Raw genomic sequence first — 13,251 nt, 5'->3', positions numbered from 1 at the left:
TCCCTTTACTGATGATCATTTAGTGATGATCTCTTAATTATCCCATCTACTTCCATCCTGATAATAGACCACGTTACCAAAGTTAGACAGATTATGCTTTATTTCTCTGAACATGCTAATGAGTAACTGCCTCCACAGTCACTAGATCTAAAGCCACTAGAACACATAGAGGGTGTAATAGTACAACTGACCTGCATCAACTGACAGTAATGCTTTCACCCCATAATGGGGCAAATTCTCTCAGTCCTACTCTTTGTTGGAGGGATACCACCAAGAAGTAGGGCATCCTAGAAGCAAAAACAGACTCAACCTGATAGTAGTATTAAATAACTACATGTATCTAGTCATACCTTGTGACGGTTCAGAACAGATAGACCCAGAATTCAGGCAAGACAGACAGTGTATTTTAAAAAAAGCGTTTATTAAAACCGGTACGAGCTGCGGATATGCAGTAGCAGTGGATAGGGTGTCTGAGGCAGGAAACTCTGGTTTACAAGTTTAGTCTGAGTCAAGAGAATGAGAAAGGATCCAGCCGGTGGGCTGCCATCAAGATGCGGCGAGCGCCGCCCAGAGTGTCCCAGATGCTGTAGCCCCAGAGAACAAGCAGCAGTCCGAGACCAGCTCAAACAAACGGATCAGAAAAGGAACAGGCAGACTCAGAGGTCCAGGAGTCCAAAGCCAGGTGAAGTAAACAGATCAGAACAGGAACAGGCAGGCTCACTGGTCTAGAGGGAAAACAGGCCAGGATCAGGGGATCAGAAACACAAGGTTCACTAAAAACACTCCACCACTGGCTAGAGAGAACAAGATAATCTGTCCCTGATGTCTGGATGCAGGCACCTTCAATATAGGCAGGGGCAGGTGGATAAGATGAGCAGTGATGAGAAACCGGGCAGAGTTGGACAGGTAAATGGAATTTATAATTAAGTCAGTCATCACTGCCAAGATCATGACATACCTACTATTCAAAGTCTTTTTGCATTTGTGTTAATAGCGTAGAGGTTGACTTAAACCTTACTGATGTCTCCTTGTCCATCAGATCCACAGTGTGCAATCAACACTTTGGAGCTCATTTTAAAAATGTTCAAACATTGCAGATATGTAATGAACAATTTCAGTCTTCTCTAACTTAGCAGACTTGGTCATAATTTCTTATGCAAGGTTTAGTAAGAACAATCTGCCTTTTATTCAACAACATAAACTCAGCATCTGTATTAGAAAATAAACTGATGGCTTAAAGCCTATGATTTTATCTCTGTAGGATGTTTAGCTTATTTTCCTATGGGAATGATGTGAAGCCCAATTTTTCTACTTTTTATTTCATCCCAGAGATTATTTTTATTATAGTCAAGCTCTTTGTGCTTTTTTTGGGGGGGGGGGTTTCCTGCTATACAAAACTGTTGGCGGCTGAGGCACAAAGGACTAACTGGCTCTGACATAAATATCAAAGTGAACTAATTATAGCAGTGCACTTAATACTTATTTGCCTCTGATTAGGACAGACACTTATCTTTATAGATAACATGAGTGGTAATATCCCAATCAGGGAATAATTTAATAAAGATCATAACTCTATAATGGACTATTAATAAACAACGACACAAGAAATTTGAGGATACTTGCTCAGTCCTGCACAAGTATTTACATCTCTTGTATTTTGTTATAGCTTGTGAAGTAATAATAAAATGTATTGTATTTCATTGTGATTGTCTTCACAAAGTCAACCAACACAATTGTGATGATGTACTATAGAGCTAAAAGGTGCACTATTCAAAATAAGTCAAACTTTTATGATTATAGAGTTATACAGGGCCTGGAGTTGTACAGCAGTGGGTAGCACTGCTTCTTGCAGCAAGAAGGTTCCGGATTCGATTCCCGGCCCCGGGGTCTTTCTGCATGGAGTTTGCATGCTCTCTCTGAGCATGCACGAGTTCTCTCTGGGTACTCCAGCTTCCTCCTATGGTCCAAAAACATAACTGTTAGGTTAATTGGCTTCTCTAAATTCTCTATAGGTGATAGACACCAGCACCCCTCGAGACCCTGTTTGGGATAATCATGAAGGGAAATGGATGGAAAGGACCTTTAAATCTGAAAACTGCAACGCTCAGTTTTATTCAGGACTGTTTAATCAGGCCCTTCTAACTCATGGAGTCATGCTTTAACCATAGGATTGTAGCTCTACCTGGAGTTTAATGGTCCATGATCAGTTGGAAGGGGAGCCTGTTCAACAGTTTCAATTCAAGATCTTAGATTTCTTTTCTGGCAAGTCAGATATGAAGCAGGCAGAGAGGGAACTGACAAGATCAGGAGTTAAACCTCAGACTTCCCTACAGAGGACCAGCAGTTCCTGCATATATCGGGCTCCTGTAACACTGCTGTTTCCTGCCCCACCCTAGTCAAGTCTTCTACAGACTCCGACCAGTTTATTTCTTGACAGACTTGTAACTAGCTCCATCTTTGTTGCTTTTAACTTTGACCTTCTTCCCTATTCCTGACAGAAAAAAAAAAAATCCTTATCATGATGCGGCCACCACTGTGTTTGGCTGCTTCTCTGAATAATATTGTCCTTAATGAAGCAGTGCTTCATTAGATTTTCAAAGCTGCTAATATTGTATTGTATATTATATTTTACAGATACCCTACTTTAAATTTGATTTGTTAACTGTGGTATTTTATAACTGATGTCTTCTAAAAATATCTATTAATGCCGATAATAAATTAAAAGCAGGTGAAATCTGAGTACTAAATAGGTAACCTCACAACAAAGCTGGTTGCTTATTATTTTTAGAGTTATAAAAGTGTATCTGTTTCTAATTAGAGATGACAATGGTTATAAAGTGCCCAAATATGAAAAAAAATGTCATGGGGTACAAGGAAATTTGCAAGTCGTGTGTATTAGGTATTAAAAAAAAACAAAAACCTAGTTTTGAAATAGTCATGTGTACTTCCAACTGTGCAAAGGTTTCAGACTCCTTGAATATTGGATCATTTATCAAGTGCAGGAAGTGACATAACACAGTGGGCCATGTGGGGGATGCCTAAAAGCTTTCTCTTGGTGAATACATACTAATATTGCTCTATGTACTTGGATGGTAGTCTTTGTGTTTTTTTTATGTCAGATGATATACAACTGCTCCTCCACTGACTCATGTTTTTGTAAAGAGATTTTGAAAGCTGAAAAAAGAAAGAGGAGACAATAAGAAAACATATTAGAACTGATTGCAGCATTAGTCTGCGTGCTGGTAAATGTGTAAACAAGCAAGCAATTCTACCACCAGTCAACAGATGTTAAATGTTGTTTAAAGATATGGCAACCAACCAAGCAAAGGTCTTGAGAAACACAAATAAAGAAACAGGCAGTAATCTTCTGAGTGGTCATCTCAGTAATAAAATATTACTTAATTTAATTTCAGCACGATTGTCAGGAAACCTCAGCCTAATCTATCTATGATTTGATTTCTCTCACTGTCGTGTCATGTCTCAGAGTCTCCTTCTATTTTCCTTTACCAATACCCCCCACTCTGGGCCTCCCCAGATTATTTCCGAAGCCAACACTGGCCCACTAACACATATGCTACATAAACCTGCACTCTTAGCTTTACTTAAACGCTCGTACACAAATGGTAAGACATAATAAAGCAGTAAACATCACTGAGCCATAAGCCCAATGTAGGTTGAATTATTTTACTGAGCTGCCAGTGAGTTTTAGAGAGTTTACTGATTATTGTGTTTCAATGTTAGATGATTAGACATCCGCACGAGTGCAGTGGGGGGTTCCTTCTTCCTGTAATGAGGCACAGTTCTCTCTATTGTCACGTGACTGGGCGACTTCCTTTCTCGCTTCCTGCACCAGGGAGAGCACATGATGAGATGTTAGAAACACTGACGTCTAGAAGAATGCATAGCCTGTTCAGTCTAATAACAGCTGAGCAGCTGCTTGGGTTATAAATACTGATAGACAAATTGAACTTGTCGCCATGTGTTCACCACCATCTGCATAGGGACACACTCTCATATCACTAGCACTGTCTTTTCTTTGACTCACAGGCAGTGATACTTAGCAGTGACAGTCATAAGACTTGTATTGAACCCAGTGGTATTTATTTTAGCATGAAGTCCACTTTGTTTAGATAATCTGAATTCCTTGTAAATCTTTTCCCACATCCCTGTTTTGGTCTTGTTTACCCTGCTTTTAAGCAGAGTGTGTAATAGGGGTAATTACTGAGTAATAACATTAGGCAATGTCTTATTTCCATGTGTTTTTTGTGTTTCTATAGGCAACCAGACAAGCTGAGAGTGGTGTGGACCAGGAGGAACAGGCGCATGTGCTCCAAGGTACAGCTAAGAAGCAGTGAACACACAGAGTCATTCACATGTTTGTATTCTCAGTCGGATTCTCCTTTTAGGATAAAAAATAAATGCTTAGCCTAAATCCTAACTTCAGTGTACCAGTAAACAAATTTCCAGCCAGTGAGACACCTATTTAAGTCAACAGTGTGCTACTGTCAGTTTAAAATCCCTTAAAAAACATGGTCTCTAATTCCAATCATATATATTTTGTACTTGTAAATCAGAATCTGTTGGTTTGAATAAAGAAAAAAGTAGAAACATTTTTTTTGCATTCATAGATACGAATTCATGTGTGTAAAAAAAGCAAACAAGATTTGTATTAACTTCCATTTTAAACAGCCACCCTTGCAAACTGAAATCAACACTCTTAATTGAGGTTCTTGTTTGTTTTAAACAGCTATTTCCTTGAATCTTTTAATACAGATATGTGTACAGCAGAGCTAGTAGAGAAATATTTGATCATTAATTCAAATTTAAAGGGATAATGTGCAAGAATTTTTGTCATCTAGCAGTAAAATGGGGGCATTTCTCACAAACAAACACTAAACCCAAGTACATAATGGCCATAAAGGTGTATTGCGAAAATGGTTGCCATCAGATAGCAAAAACAATGCAGGTGTAAATGTCATTTAAAGTAAAGTGAAGTCTTTACAACCTGGCATTTACAGTACTGTGTTCACCACAACTTTTAAAGCTATGAAACTCATGGAAACCTACAATTTTGTAACAATGAAATTGGTATATGTTTGATGAATCTACTCTAATGTTTCTATGGTAATGAGAAACATGAGGATGGTGAAACCAATTTTTGTGCTGCTACTGCATATGCATGTCTTGTATGTGCTGCAGTAGTGCAGATGCTCATTTTTGGGTCAACGTCTCCAACGTGTCTTCACCTCGCCTCCCAATCACACTTAATTACCAGCAAGGTGAAATGCATGTAATGATATGTTCACACCAATTGCAATCTCAGCAGCAAAAAGGCGCCTGCTTCTTCATTTTTGATGCTTGTACACATTAAGGTCAGACTCCAGTAAAGTTTGTCCAGATGCATTTGATGCTTCTGCTGCTCTTGAGTTCAATGGCAGAGATTGACTTTGCTATATTTGCTGTGATAAGTGCAATGGTGTAACGACGCAACAATAGGCCAGTAAGCAACATTATCTGGGTGGGCCCCATAGGAAGTACAACACGTGATAAAGGTTCAGGATAGGGCGACAGTTCCATAAATTGCCCAAGAAGATACAATTATGCAATTCTCAGTAGTATATTATCACACAACACACACCGAAAGATAGTGACTGTGCACCTTGAATGGAAAAATTGGTGACAGGTCACCACCACATGTTACAGACATCCCAAGTGCTTATGGCTCTCCCTCTTCGGTTCTTTGAAAGTTGGAACGTTTTTTCTGTTGTTCCAGCAGCTCTTCTTTTCTTTTTCTTTTCTGGAATCCGCTTAAGTACCTCTTTTGGGTATCCATCGTAGCTAACACATTGTACGTAATGGTTATGTTTTTATTCTAGGCTCTGGGCTACCCATTATTCCAAGTCGTAGTTTAAAAAATAAAATTGTCAAATAAATTTTTTTAAAGATCTTTATTGGAGTTTGAAACATATTATTTTAGTTTATTTTTTTTAACCAACCGACTAATGAACTTTACACAGTTGTTAACATAGTAACTATAGCTACTATTGGTGTCGTGTTTAAACGGCTGACCATCACCGAAATCTGGCATGTGTTGTGGAATAAATACAGTCAGGTGCGGTCAGTCATTTCAGTATCAGGTGAGTTTAAGAGGAATTTTTCGCACCATTACATCTGTAGAGTATACAATTGAATAGGGAACCCACCAGGTGACAGTGATGGAGCCCCAAAGAGGTTGTGGGCCCGTAAGCAACTGCTGTCGCTGCTTACCAATATTTACGCCATTGGATAAGTGGGTAAAAAATATTTTTTATATGTTTTTAAGTAAGAATGTCCACCTGAAAACATCGTCTGTGCAGTCAGATTCATCATTATCATGATCCTATCTTGAAACATATTATTTTGCTGCCTCAAAGACCCCATCATTTCGGGCAATGCTCTTTCATTGGGAATCCCCAGTGGCAGCTCCCTCAGACCCAGTCACCTCTTGGGGATTTCCCCCGACTTTTTGTCGCAGTGACAATTAGATGTTAGCATTTTTCAGGTATGTTGTACAAAATGCAGGCACCAGGATAATAAAATCGATCATATTTTGCAAGCAGGTTTCGACATCTTAAGTTAACTTAGGTGTTAATGAACTGTCAGGGGAGTGATCATAGCTATCTGCATCAGCAGCACTGTGTCTGTCTCCCTGCCAGCTCCCAGATCAGGTTCTCTGATTGGTTGCTGTGGTATGTGAAGCACATGTTAATTGTTTCCAACTCCAGCAGCTGCTTGTGATGCACTTCATGCGCCTCAGATGCCCAGAAGCTGATAAGGCGCTGCTTCAGCTGCTCCGATGCGTCTTTATGTGCATCCACAATAGACTTTGCTTTTAAATCCGCTGCTTGAGTCACGTCTGATGTGATTGTAACATTATTCAATGTGTTTGTACCATTTTATCCCTTGTCGTCTGTACTTTCAAGATGGCATACTCTCATGGCTCTTAGCAGACGGGTGACACGTCTTATGTGTAAACTAATAATAAACTCCTCGCTTATGAAATGTGTTTTGTCATTAGTGGAAGTAAAAGTAAACTAATAATAACATATGTAAATGCAGTCATCAATTTCAGACAGTAAAAAAAAGAACAAATTTAAGCTGATAATTGAAGTCAATATATCAGTAAAGCAGCCGAGAGGGAGCTAAAATGTGCAAGCTCAGCACATGTGAAATGCGGTCTCTGTTTAGCCCACCTCTTTGAGTAGACCAAAAGTATAAAAATATTGTTTATCGATTGAAATCTGATTATTTACATAACTGGTAAACCCAGTCAACTAAACCAGCAGCTTACTGACTGCTTCTGAACAAGTTGCAGTTTATAAAACTCAATACTACGTTTCTATGTACATGTTTTTCTCCAAAGCATGTCCTGACTTCTAAAAATGTTTATGGTTCTTATTTGAAGAATTTAAAAAGGTGGTTCTTATGATTGTTGAGGAGTGTTTCTTCTAAGGTTTTTCTTCTTTTTTTTCGTCTATAATTTTGTTTTATTTTCTTCTGTTAATATTATATATGTGTGTTTTAAGCTGCACATCTCAACAACATTTCATTATGGTTACATAATCACAATAAAGACTCTTCGACCTTGCTTCTGAAACCTATAGCCTGATGCTATGGAGCATATCTTGGGTAAAACCATAATAATTAATGGAAACAGTGATGACTGCAACTCCCTCTGCCATTTAAGCAGTTGCTTAGATTCCTTGGATACAATCTGACTGAGAGAAACTGGTGTCAAAGAGCCACACAGACCCCTCAAAAAGTAGTACCTTGTAGATACCCTCTAGACATAACATCTGCCGTCTCGTTTTATTGCTGTTTCTTATTTTATGAATGTATCAATGTATTACTCTCTAATTGTTATAAAGCAAAGAGCTAAAAATAGAAAGAAATGTGCAAAAATTTAATTTTCTTTTTTTTTTTTTATCAGGGACAGGATGAGTTCAGCCATGAAACTGTGCAATTGTGTTAATGTTTACTTTTTTTGCCGTGCAGCTCCACAGTTGGCAGCCTGGGATAAAGAACCCCTACAGAGGAACAGTTATTTGGCCTGTTCCAGAAAACGTCGACATCTCTGTTACATTGTTCAAGGTACACAATTTAAAACTATCTGATAACAATGGCCGTCTGCCGTGTGCTTACCCAGGTAATAGTTTGTCAATCTAAAGTTTATAATTGATCTGTTTGTTGACTTTTTTATTTTTTACAGCTAAACTAGGAACCTATTGTTTGTTTCACAAACAATGCTGTAACATTGTCATTTTGTCATGTTTGCTGCAGAAAAAAGAGCTTTGGCTTCACCTGATTTTTTATAACTTCAGTTCAGTCTTTGTTGTAAAGGAGGAGATGCTGCACGTTGAACCAGATTGCAATTGACAATACTAAAATATAGTTTTTTCTATAAATGCAAAAGGTTCAAGTGCTGTTGAACATGCTAAGGAGCTGCATGTGAAAAGGGAACTAGCATTTTTAACTTAGATAATTAGAAAAAGCAGAAGTGTGTTAAATTGGGCTGCACACCTTTAAAGTTCTGGGTTTGCATACATTTTACTTAGCAACCAAGATGCAAGGATGCAATACAGCCATGGTTACCTTGTTTGAGATACCCCGACTCATTTTTTCTGCCTGAAAATGGGATGGGATATGGATTAGTGACAAAAGCATCAAAGCGGCTGGAATGACATGACGTTTGCATTTTTAATTCCTATTAGAGTAAAGGAGGAATTAGCTTATTCATATAAAAATGAAAACTAGATTTAAAGGAAATAGGAGTACAATGCTGAGAGGATATTTCATTAATGACATTTTTCTTGTCCCTCGTTTTAGGAACCTAACACAGATGAGTTTGAGGACAAAGAATGGACATTTGTTCTCGAGGGTGTAAGTATTGCTCTACCTTTCAACCTGCAAATTTACTCAAATTATTGTCTCCATTGTAGTTTTGAAAGGGGTTTCAGCGACCTTTAACCTTGTTTGGTAGCCCTTTAAGTACCTTAATCCGAATCAATATTTCTTTAAAGGACTTTAGCTGCATTTTCACTTTTTATCAGTCCCACTTGGTGCCTGTCCAGGACAGCATACAGTATCTGATACGTGTACTTGAAGGTCAGAATAGTGGTTAGTAGTGGTCAGGGAAAGAATCAGAAAAACAAGATATAAACTGACATATTTTTTCCTTTAATGTTTTTTTTAAACAGTTATGCAAAGACCTGGGAACAAACTGTCTGTTTGTAGCAGGATTCCTTTCTCTATTAAATTGCATTACTTCTTGTACACAAGAGGGGTTCATCTGTTCATTTATTCTGGCTGATTGGCTTAGTTCATACTGTAGTAAACCTGTTGAATAAAAAAGCAAAAGAACATTCCTCTAAAAGGGATGTATCCCTAAACTGATAATGCAGATCAACCTGCCAAAGTCTGGAGAAATCTCAAGAAATTAAAGCTACATTGTGTTATTTTTTAGCAATGGTAACCCCCCACTATCTGTCCAGCAGACTAATCCGATATTCTGCCGTTCGACCCTCCGTGGTTAGCCTCTAGCTAGCCCGACCCAGCTGTAGCCTCTTCTGGGCCTTTAGCGCTCAGTTCCCATTGAGCTGCCACTCTAGCCTTAGCCACAGAGGGCGGCATAGCTGGCGGATTCATCTTGGTTGTGGAGCTTTCTCTCCGGCTGATTCCCCAGTGCTCCTGCCTAAGTGCAGGAACACCGTCTCCCCTTACCTCTGTTCTCCAAAAAACTCAAAAAACGCCTCTTGTAATTGGTTGTCTTCATAATTAGCAGGCGGTTGGCAGTCGTGGCTGATGTATGTCTACAGATCACTTTATAAATAGTGTTGTATTAGTCTGTTTTGGATTACATGTAGGCCTAACTTGCCACAGTCCCATTCAAGCGTAATAGCTATCTCTACAGTCACTAATTTGTCAGCTCTGCTCTGCCGTAGCACAAAAGATGTCTGCCTCCACCAATGCGAACCAACTCCTATGTAATTAGAAATAGCAATTTCTGAGGCAATGCAAACATAAACACTGAGACTTTCAGTTCATAGATGATAAAAAGTAATATACATATAGTTTATAAAGGGGCGACAGTGGTGTTGGGTGTAGGAGTTTGTCCTGAAATCGAAGGGTTGACGGTTCAAGTGAGGGAGATTCGGCTTTCAGCGTATTTGTGTCCTTGGGCAAGACACTTCACTCGCATTACCAACTGATGGTGGTCAGAGGTCCCAGTGGCGCCTGTGTACGGCAGCCTCTCTTCTGTCAGTGAGCCCCAGGCAGCTGTGGCTACGATGTAGTTTGCCACCATCAGTGTGTGAGTTTGTGCGTGAATGGGTGAATGACTGAATGTAATGTAAATTGCTTTGGTCAAGTTTCCTGACTTGGAAAAAGAAGCACAAAATAAGTAGAGACCATATACCATTTATGTCAGTAAATCCCAGTAATACTTACACACTCTACCTTTAAGTGTGGAGATCCAATTTTAGCTCAAGACTGTGGTTTACTTTTACAGCTAAAACTTTCACAATAAGTTTGAGCCTTAGATAAAAATAGAAAGTATAGAACAAATGTAATGATTTTTTCTACTCATTGTTCACAGGAGAACAAAGGTCACCGTAAGGTGTTAGCTTCTGCTGACATCAACCTGAAGCGCTTTGCCAGCCCCACTCCAACGCAGCACGACCTGACTCTAAAGCTGAAGCCACTGTCGGTCAAAGTGGTGGACGCTGAGCTCAAACTGTCACTCTCATGTGTTTTTGTTCGAGAAGGAAAAGCCACGTGAGTTTTTTTAAAATTAGTTCACCCTATTCTACTTTGAAAAAAAGCCGTAAAATAAAAGTATCTTTGAAAGAAGTAGTCGATCCTATATAAAAATACAAAACATCATTTAAATCCATTCATTTTGGACTAAAAAAAGAAATTGCTTCTCTAAATGCTTTCCATTTCCACAAAAAGTCTTTTGGCATAAAAGGTTTCAAAAGTTAGGCATATAAAAATCCTAGGATCTCTCTAATTTTCTTTCCACTTCAGTTTTTCCCCAAGATTTTCTTAAAGATTTCAGTTTGTGGGCCAAGACAACATGGCAGGGAGTTTGCTTTTAGCAGAGGCCGGCAACTTGTTTGTTTCAAATGTCCAGGTATTTCAATATGATGCCAATAACAAGGTTTATGGAGCCTTAGGTAAAGAAACTGACCCACAGCATCACAGATCCTTCTTCATGATCCGGAGTCTGAATAACCGCCTTAGTCCTACAATCATACTTTGTTTCATACTTAACCGGTCTGAGTGTTTTTGTTTAATCTTAGCCTAATGTGATCAAAGCACGTAGTTCCAATTAATGCCCTTGTGGCTTTTAGCAAAACTGCAGCTATTTGCATTTGTAACATTATTGCAGAAAAAGGCATGTTGGCAGCATGTATCTTAATTAAGTGGTTCTGTAAGGGGGATTTAAATATTCTATTATACGGACATCAACGCCTGTGTGTTGTGTCACTTTATGCCTGTTCTCTGGTTTTTCTTATTTTCTGGACAGGTAAGGAAAAAATCTCATTAGGAACCAATAGATTTTGAATGAAACATTTTTATAGACAGAAAAATAACCCCCAAAAAACAGAAAAATAAACGTACAGAAACACTTAGGAAAGTTTATCTTTAATAAAAACCATGGTAGTAAGAATCCAGGGTTATGATTTTTCCTAATACTTATGAGAAGACTTTGCATAGATAAATGTTTGTGTTTTTTAATGTTTGCATTTTATCTGTTTTTATTTTAGTTCATCAAGAGCAAAAGCCAGAACTTGGAGCAAATACATGTTTGCTTTGTTTTGTTAGACAAAAACCATGTTGTTAATATGTTAGGATAATTGCAGCTACATAATGATTCCATGTCAAAAGTAATGTGGCCTTTCCATTTGGAACATTGTGGTGATAAAGCTTTGTATATGTTACTAAGGGATGAAGACATGCAGAGCCTTGCCAGCCTCATGAGCGTCAAACCCACTGATATAGGCAACCTGGATGACTTCAATGAGAGCGATGAAGAAGAGGACCGAAGGTCTGTCTCCGCTGCAGGTAGGTCAATTTTATCTTGATTTTCTCTGTTATTCATTTATTTCCTCTGATCACACCTCTGAAACACGCTTTTCCTCCTCCTCCGTTTTTCTTTCTCCTCCTCTGCTCTGCTCATTGCATTAATGGTTCCTGCAGCTGTCCCAGACACTCTAATTCGACCAAACCGTCCCGCTCCCCCTCCTCCTGACACACAAACTTCCTCTGGAGCCACGTTTTCAGCCTTAGGTACCCACTTCTTGCTTTTCCTACTTAATTTTTTTCTTGCAGGTTAAAAGGGGCATGTGCGAAAATACTGTCTGTCTGTATCTGTTGCTAAAGCGCTCAGACTGTATTGCAGTATTTCACACTGTCCTGTTGCTCGCCTTGCTGCTGAAACCCACATACTTTCTCACTTTAACGCTGAAGACAACAGATTCTTACCATCACTGTTCTATAATACATCTATAAGGATAAAAAGCTTTAGAGACATAAAAAACAGCTCCCTGTTGGCCTTTGCAAATCTAAAGATAAATTGCTGAAACCTTCAAACAGCATATAAAAGCTACGGAAGAGGATTAGGGCCACTGAAAAAAAAAAAGTTAACTGATTTTTTAATTTTATTTCAGTTTAACATGGGAAAAAAGTCAGAATTCTGACTTTTTTCTCAGAATTCTGACTTTAATCTCAGAATTTTGATCTTAATGTAGATGGGCACCATGAAGGAAGAGATGTGGGAGCACTCAGCTTGACTGACAAAGATGTGAGTTGTTTGAGGTGGCCAGTGACACATTGGTGGAAAAAAATGACGGAATTAGGCAACTTTTTACGTGCCCGAGGGGTCCTCTCATTAATGGAGGAGCAGAAGGTCATTAAAACAAGAGAGCTAGTTTAGTCTCTAAAACAGACATGGTTATGGCTTGATGCTAACATGTTTGTTAGCTGTCAGAATTCTGAGAAAAAAGTTAGAATTCTGAGATTAAAGTCAGAATTCTGAGAAAAAATTCAGAATTCTGACTTTTTTCCCATATTAAACTGAAATAAAATTTAAAAATCAGTTAACTTTTTTTTTTCAGTGGCCCTAATCCTCTTCTGTAAAAAGCAGTTAGTTTACTACAACTGACTCTTTTTCTGGTAAAAAATATTTTTCTTTTTTACTTTTAAGGGTTC

General features: G+C 38.6%; 1 protein-coding gene across 12 annotated transcripts in view; it reads left to right on the top strand.

Annotated features, from left to right (window-relative positions):
* Window positions 1–13,251, top strand: part of ehbp1l1b (EH domain binding protein 1-like 1b) — a 46,481-nt gene that overhangs the window by 2,997 nt on the left and 30,233 nt on the right. For 11 of the 12 annotated variants that reach the window (XM_038303068.1, XM_038303073.1, XM_038303071.1 and 8 more), the window contains exons 2-7: window positions 4,278–4,335; window positions 8,035–8,130; window positions 8,866–8,919; window positions 10,634–10,812; window positions 11,987–12,105; window positions 12,241–12,330. In XM_038303068.1, the coding sequence (XP_038158996.1) occupies window positions 4,278–4,335; window positions 8,035–8,130; window positions 8,866–8,919; window positions 10,634–10,812; window positions 11,987–12,105; window positions 12,241–12,330 (596 nt within the window). The remainder of the gene's footprint in view (window positions 1–4,277; window positions 4,336–8,034; window positions 8,131–8,865; window positions 8,920–10,633; window positions 10,813–11,986; window positions 12,106–12,240; window positions 12,331–13,251) is intronic. The other variant, XM_038303080.1, reaches the window with a different exon arrangement.

This window comes from Cyprinodon tularosa, unplaced genomic scaffold (assembly GCF_016077235.1).
Source record: "Cyprinodon tularosa strain WSP-4 unplaced genomic scaffold, ASM1607723v1 ctg503, whole genome shotgun sequence".
Classification (NCBI taxonomy): domain Eukaryota; kingdom Metazoa; phylum Chordata; class Actinopteri; order Cyprinodontiformes; family Cyprinodontidae; genus Cyprinodon; species Cyprinodon tularosa.
The sequence above is the reverse complement of the archived record's forward strand: the minus strand, read 5'-3'. Positions and strand labels throughout refer to the sequence as shown.